This window comes from Fukomys damarensis, unplaced genomic scaffold, assembly GCF_012274545.1.
Source record: "Fukomys damarensis isolate Sample0158 unplaced genomic scaffold, DMR_v1.0_HiC HiC_scaffold_19, whole genome shotgun sequence".
NCBI lineage: Eukaryota > Metazoa > Chordata > Mammalia > Rodentia > Bathyergidae > Fukomys > Fukomys damarensis.
Window position 1 is genome coordinate 26,448,308 of NW_022900931.1, and position 7,890 is coordinate 26,456,197.

General features: G+C 52.4%; 1 protein-coding gene across 1 annotated transcript in view; it reads left to right on the forward strand.

The window, feature by feature from the left end:
• Vwf (von Willebrand factor) overlaps positions 1-7,890 on the forward strand; it is a 110,161-nt gene that overhangs the window by 87,135 nt on the left and 15,136 nt on the right. Inside the window, exons 40-43 of the mRNA XM_033765953.1 lie at positions 4,345-4,447; positions 4,761-4,835; positions 6,217-6,321; positions 7,505-7,815. Of these exons, the coding sequence (XP_033621844.1) occupies positions 4,345-4,447; positions 4,761-4,835; positions 6,217-6,321; positions 7,505-7,815 (594 nt within the window). The remainder of the gene's footprint in view (positions 1-4,344; positions 4,448-4,760; positions 4,836-6,216; positions 6,322-7,504; positions 7,816-7,890) is intronic.

Here is a 7,890-nt window from a genome sequence, read left to right on the forward strand (position 1 = left end):
CTCTGTGCTGCGCTTCCCAGGCCGAGCCCTTGCTTCCAGGCCCTGCCTCGGGTGGGCTCCACTAAGGCTTCCTGGAAGAAGAAAATCCCAGAGAAGGAGGCGGGACACCTACTTTGGGTCATCGGCTTTTGAATTGCACCCTCAAAGTAGCTGCAAAGTTGTTTTGTTTTTTGTGGCGCTGGGGATTGAACCCAGGGCCTGACTGTGCTGCGCTTCCCAGGCCGAGCCCTTGCTTCCAGGCCCTGCCTCGGGTGGGCTCCACTAAGGCTTCCTGGAAGAAGAAAATCCCAGAGAAGGAGGCGGGACACCTACTTTGGGTCATCGGCTTTTGAATTGCACCCTCAAAGTAGCTGCAAAGTTGTTTTGTTTTTTGTGGCGCTGGGGATTGAACCCAGGGCCTGACACACTAGGCAGGTGCCGCAACGGCCGTAAAAGTTATTCTTGAATTAAACGCCTGAAGTCCATATGTAAAGAGAGAGGGGACAAGAAAACCAGGACACAGAGCCAGGACTCTCTCTTCTCATCGCCCCCTTTAGCCATTCAACTTCCTGCCTGGCTCTGCGGCTCCACCCAGGCCTGGAGAGGCCGGACAGCAGGCACTGCTCGGTGGGGTCCTGGCTTCTCTGTGTCCTTTGAGCGTCCTGCCCACTGCTGGCTGTCTAGGTGCGGCAGGGAGGTCCTACCACAGATCTCAGGGCCACACCTGCCCAAGTGAGGCTTGGCCTCCTACAGTGGCTGCTAGGGCCCCACCCATCCCTCTGCGGGCCACCCCGGCCAGCCCCACTGCCCGGATCATCCTTTCCTACCTCACAGCCCCCAGTCCCTGCCGGGAATCCTCTCCACGCGTCTTCTAAAGAGACCCGGAGCACCCGACCTGTGAAAGTTGTTGTCCTGCAGCTCCTTCCTTTTCCATTCCAAACGGCTTTATGGAGGTGCCTGTCTGCCCGGCAGACCGCACGTATTCAGTGTGTGAAATGTGATAGTTTCAACGTGTGCGTACGCACTTAACCGGCACTATAATCATGAATTTACACTGCTCCCAGAGGTTCGCGCAGTCCTTTATTGCCAAACCCAGGCACCCACAGCCTACTTCTGTCATCCATGGACCTTGTCTGGAATTTTATAGAACCCGAGTCGGGCAGTTTGTATCCCTCCTTTGCCTGGCTTCCTTCACTTAGCAAATCAGGGCTTTTTGATCTTCATCCATGTACTGTGGCTTTTGTTCCTTTTCATTCCTAAGTAGTATTCCATGACATGCATAGGTGGGTCAGTTTATTTCAGCTTTGGAGGCTGAGCCTTATTTCCTCAACTTGCCCATCTGCTGTCCTCGGGCGGGCATGCTGTTCAGACCTGCAGTGCCTGTGGCTGTGCTGGAGCGGCAGCGGTAGTGGTAGCCGAGCTGTGGTGGATGGGGCAGAATGCTGAGTTCAAATCCTGATGAGCTGCCTGGTTAAGGTACTTTATCCTCTGCCTCATTTGTAAACAAAGACAGCAACTGTGCTTACCCGAGAGAGTTATCACAGGAGAAATAAAGCCATTAATGTGAAGAACTTAGAGAACGAAACACAAATTATGGGGTCAAATCCTAGCTTTGCTGCTGTAACCCTGTATCCTAAAGCAAGGGCCTTTGATTTTTTATGTGAAAAGGGGGGATAATAATAAAAAATGCACTCTGGGAGGCTGAGGCAGGAGGATGGCAGGTTCAAGCCCAACCTGGTCCACTTAGCAACTCAGGAAGACCCTATCTCAGAAACTAAAACAGGACCAGGGCTGTGGCTCACTGTGAAGGCCCTGAGTTCCATCCTCAGCAGTGAAACTGTTGCAGTGCAGGAGGGCAGGGAGATTCCTCGAGGGCTTCATAGTAAGCCCTTATATCGGCATACACAGCAGATGCTGGCAGGAGGCAGCAGCTGCTGTTTACAGAGTCGTTGACAAGTTCCCAGGGCAGGCTGAGGGCTCCGTCGCAAAGTGCGTCTTACCCGGACAGCCATGATCTCCTTCTGCTCAGCAGGCTGGAGGCAAGGGAAGCAAGACTTTCCCTTTCCGACCTGCAGGTTTTGGTTGGTTGCTTGCTTGGGTTTGTCTGCTGGCTGTGGACCCCGGGCCCTGGAAAGTGCTGTACTACTGAGCTACGCCCCTGATTCCTTGGCCTGGGGAGGCTTTAGGTTCTGGGGTAATAACATGTTTTTAGGGGCAACTTAGCCTGGCTTTCATTTTAAGTTTAAACTTAACCTGTGGCTCCCGTTCCTGGTGCCCACGGCCCTGTGCCAGGATGGGAAATAATCACCATGACCTGCTCCTTACGCTGGTCCTGGGGCAGGCGGTGCACCCTTGCCTCACGAGTATGGAAATTGAGGCATGGAGGGGTGAGCTGTATGGGAGCCCATGTGTTCCTGGGGGACAGGGCTTTCTTTTCTTCCATATCTGTAATTTCACTGATGGGAGCCCATTCCAGAAGCCACCATTTCACCCAGGAAAGGGAATGCTACAGATCTAATTCACACACCCTCAAGTGTCAGTAAAGCAAAGTTGCACTCACCAGTGTGGCAGCCCCTGGTCGTGTGTGGCTCTTTCTTTTTCTCTAGTGCACGTTTGTAGTAGGTGTGATCATATTCCTCATGGGGATGTGCATGTGTATATTACAAATTTAATTCTTTTATTTGGTCCCTGTCTTAGTCACTTTTCTTATTGCTGAGACTAAATACCTGGACACCCAAAGTTAAAAGAGGAGAAGTTCATTTAGCTCACAGTTTGTAGAGGTTTCAGTCTGTAATTGGCTGGCTCCAAGGTGGGGCTGCATGGCAGAAGAGAAACAGTTCATGGAGGGCAGAAGGCAGCAAAGCAGCAAGGGCGCCCACAGCTCTTTCTGTCCCTGTGTCAGCCCCAGGCACCAGAGGGCAGTGGCACTCACCTCACTCCCTTCTTCCTGGTGCCTTTAATCCTTGCTCCACACCATGAACCAATCCCGGTATTGCATACTCTCCAGCCAGCCACCTCTGAAAAAGCCCCACCTGTGACCGCAGGAGGCCTTGGGGGACCTCCAGACACTGCCATGACAGTCCCCTTCCCCATCTCCTCCCAGAACCCCTTTTCCCCTCCCCATTAACAAAAGCTCTAATTTCATTTTTCCTTCAGTTCTTTTTTCCTATAAATTCCTTCCCCCTCCTTTTCCCCTCCCCATTGCTTATTCCCCTTCCCATTTGAACAAGTTCTTCCTACTTCCTAATGTCTATCTTCCATGTTGTTTCTTGTTTATGCTTTGTTTCTCACACAAGAGAAACAGTGCCATATTTAAACTTGTATGTCTGGTTAATTTTACTTATGAGTATGGTATCGAGGTGCATCCATTTACCTAAACATGACTGTCCTTCTTCACAACAGAGTAGTACTCCATTGTATATGAATACCATGTGTTCTTTAACCATTCATCTGTCGATCGGCATATAAGTTGTTTCCAAGATGGAGCTATTATAAATTGTGCTGCTATGAACATGGGTGTGCATGTGTCACTGTGGTGTGATGATTTTAACTCTTTCAGGAAGGTACCTAGAAGGGGAATAGCTGGGTCAAATGGAACCTCTGGTTTTAGTTTTTTGAGGAATCTCCATGCTGCTTTCCACAGTGGTTGTACCAATTTACACTTCTACCAGCAATGGAAAAGCGCTCCTTTTCCTCTTCAGCCTTGCCAGCATTTGTTATTGGTGGATTTCTTGATGATGACCATTCTTTCTGGAGTGAGGGGGAATCTCAATGCTTTAATTTGCATTTCTTGAATGACTAACAATGTTGAGCATTTTTTCCATGCACTTACTGGCTATTTCTACCTCTTCATCTGAGGAAAGTCTGCTCATTTCAGATGCATAATTTTGGGTTGGGTCTTTAAATTTGAGGGATCTAATTGAGTTATTTATACATTGTAGATATCAGTGCTCTGTTTGAGGAGTAGCTGGCAGTCTTTTTCCTCACTCTGTAGGTTGTCTCTTCACGCTGTTGGCAGTTTCCTTCATGGTGCAGAAACTTTGTAATTTTACTTTGATGTGTTCTCATTTGTTGATTTTTCTGTAGCATTTCCTGTGCAGCCAGAGTTTTCCAAAGGCTATGGTTTGTCACTTTAGAGCTATGTTCTAAAGACTAGTGTGCAGAACCGCCTGGTGGTGGTCTTTCTGAGAATCCCTGCCCTCCTGGAACTCACTGTCTCTTTCTTGCTCCCTTCTGCTCACCCGTGTGGCATGGGGAGGCTCCAGACCAGCCCTGGGAGAGGAGCCCAGCCAGGGTTGGACACCGGCACCCAGGGCTCTGCACCTTGGGCTCCCTGAGCCCTCGCTGAGCCCCCGTCTCTCACAGTTCCTGGAATCCTGGGTCCCAGAGCATCAGCCCTGTCAAATCTGCACCTGCCTCAGTGGCCGGAAGATCAACTGCACATCCCAGCCCTGCCCTACGGCCCGAGGTGAGCGGCCCACGTGGCAGACTGGGTCCCCGCAGTCACAGGGAGCTGGTGCCCTTGACTGCCTGTGTTTCCCTCACTGGAATCTGGGGCCTGGGCTATGCCTGGAGAGGACACTCAGATCTAACTCCGCCCCACCCCCCAGCTCGCACCAGCCTCGGTGTCGCCTAGAGGGTCAAGAGGAGGGTGTGGAGTGGGACATCCAGGAGACCCATTCTGTCCCAGTCGCGGGCCAGGCTGGCTTTCAGCAAACAAGAACACAGGGGACCCACCGCTGTCCATCTCTGTGACGCCTGTGCCCGTTCTCCTCTTGCAGCTCCCACGTGTGGCCCATGTGAAGTGGCCCGCCTCCGACAGAGCGGAAGCCAGTGCTGCCCGGAGTATGAGTGCGGTAGGAGTCGCGGGGCGTAGCCCAGCCTGCACGGGGTGGGAGAGGAGGAGAGTCAGGGCTGGGAGCTAACAGCAGCTGCCACAGAATGGGACACCTCCCTAGGAAAGTTCCAGAGCAGAGCATCCGACGCGGAGTCTAAGAGCAGTCGTGAAGTGTGAGGCTCTAGCTTGGGGTCGGGATTGCCCAGGGTTCCCCTGCCACCAGTAAGTACATAAAGAGTAGGAGATCAGGGTGATGACGGGGGGCTGCAGAGGTATAGAGAAGAATGATTCAAACTCAAGTCACCCGTTTTCCTTTCCTGTAAGATTTTGAGGACCCTGGCTGTAGGGAAGGCTGTCAGAGGAACCCTGATCTCAGTAGGCCACAGAGGATCTTGTGGCAGGATGACCAGTGCTGTAATTCAGTGAGTTCAGGACAGATGGAGCGATGGTCACCAGGACAGGGAGTCTTGGGCGCACTCGGCCCCGTCCTGTAAACGTGCTCAGCGCTGGTGTGGAAGGAGGCAGAAGCACTGGCACACAGACTTCCAGTGATGCCGATCTTAGCGAGCATCCAGATCAAGGGAAATCCTGGGGATCTTGAGCAGAATTTAGTACCTGAGAAATTTACTCATGCGGGTGGGATTTGTCAGAACTCACCCAGGGAGGGGGATCTGACTTGAGAACAGTTTTATGCATACATCTAGGATGTTAGCAGCAGAGAGAACCATAGGGGGCCTTTATCAAGCCCCTGTTTTATAGATGTTATGAAATTCCCACAAAGTGTTCCATGAAATCCTCAGATTAACCCAATAAGGTGGAATTCCTGCCTTACAGAAGAAGAAACTGAGGTCCAGTGTGGCTGAGACTTGGAAGTCCCATCAGATGATAAGGATTGCCAGTGTGATCCTAACATGTGACATCTATTTATCACCTATCTGTCTTCCATGCATCCATCCATCCTTCACCCACCCATCCATCTGTCCATCTGTCCATCCATTCTTCCATCTTCCACCCACACATCCTTCCATCTGTCCATCCACCTATCCATCCTCCATCTATCTACCCATCTGTCTGTTCATCCATCCATTCATCCATCTGTCTGTCTATCCATCCCCTATCCATCCATCCATCCATCCATATGTCCATCCTCCACCCACCCATTCATCCTTCATCTATCCACCCACCCATCCATCCATCCGTCTGTCTGTCCACCTATCCATCTGTCCATCCATCCATCCTCTAGCCATCCTGTCTCCCCGTCCCTATCCTATCTCCTGTCTTTACTGATTACCACCATTAGCTACATAGTAGACACCTACATGAGCAGGAATCGGGGTCCTTCTCGCAGCTAATGCAGAGCACCCCCCTGAGTTCCATGTGGCCCCGCTTTCTCCCCTCAGTGTGTGACCTGGTGAGCTGCCACCTTCCCCCAGTGCCTCCCTGTGAAGGAGGGCTCCAGCCAACCCTCACCAACCCTGGCGAGTGCAGACCCATTTTCACCTGTGGTAAGGCCTCTGTGGGTGCAGGGGTACAGTGCCCATGCTCTGCTGGCCTGGGGAAGCTGTCTTCTTTCTTGGGGACCTAGTCTGAGACAATCTCATTGCCGTCTTCCAGTCAGCTGAATCTGGGCTTGGGGTACATTTGGAACAGAAGGGTTAAAGTCACACCCAGATCAAACCCTCCCAGCTGCACACACCTGCAGGTGTTCCAGATGGGGGCACAGGTACAAGCAGCAAAAATCACTTGGGTAGGGGAGAGGAAGGCTCCAGACCCCACCTGTATCAGTCCCTTTCCCATCACTGGAACAGGACACCAGACACCCACAGCCTAAAGGAGGAGAGGGTTTTGCCTCATGGTTTCAGTGGTTCAGTCTTTGGTTGAATGGCATGGAAGAGCATGGTAGAGAAAAGTTGCTTACTTCCTGCCAGCCAGAAGAAGAGAAAGGAAGAGAGAAAGAGAGGGAAGGAGGGAGGGAGACCTAATAGCAGGGCTATATATTAGCCACAAAATACTATAATTTTGAGCATAGGATTGGGCTAAAGTAAGACATGGCAAGAAATGGCTCTGTATTTAGCTGCTGAGGGCATAAGATCCCTTTTAAGTGAGCACTTCTCATCCTGTGGATCTGGAATCTCACTTGAGTTCCTCAGGGCAGACCTTTCAGGGCTGAAGGGAAGCACCCAGTCTGTCACTGGGACGGCTGGAAATAGGTAAAGGACACAGGGATGGGTCTTGTACTTGTAAAATGGCTCTGTGAATTTGACAAGTGTGCTGGCTGTTGTTCACTCCACATTGGGGGCCTAGAACTGTGGGGTGTCGTCCTCAGTCCAGAGGGGGATGAGGTCCCTCGAGCTGCTGATATGTTAAAACGCTGGGCCCACACCTGCTGGGGTTTAGGCAGTCTCGTGTGGTGCTGCTCAGGGTCAGCGGCTGGGAGCACCTGCTCCCCGATGGATGTGCCTGGTGTGGGGCTCTCCCTCTCCTTGGGGGACCCCCGGACACACAAGACCCTCACCCTGGGGTTTGCACTTCCCTGCAGACCAGCTGCTCCAGGTGGGTTTCCTGCTGGTCTGGCCAGTGGGTGCCCAGCTGACCTCACCTGGTGCGGGGCTCCCTGAGCCCATGTCTCCGCCGGTACCCATGCCCCGGCTGAGCCCAGCCCTAGCACATCTCCCGTGCCACCTTCAGCCTGTAGGAAGGAGGAGTGCGGAAGCCCGTCCCTGCCCTCCTGCCCCCCACACCGGACGCCGGCCCTGCGCGAGACCCAGTGCTGTGCTGAGTACGAGTGTGCCTGTAGCTGTACCAACTCCACGGCGAGCTGTCCACTCGGGTACCTGGCCTCGACGCTCACCAATGACTGCGGCTGCACCACCACCACCTGCCTCCCCGACAGGGTAGGGCTGCCGGGGGCTGGTGATGGCCCCTGCCTGCTCTCCCCGCACTTCTCAATCTGCTACATCAAGGTCAGGTGGGGCCCAGTCAGTATACATCTATTTTATTTTTAGGCTGGCTTTGGAAATAATATGGTACATGCATTATTTGGAGACTAGTTTGTGGTTTACTTTTTTTTTTTT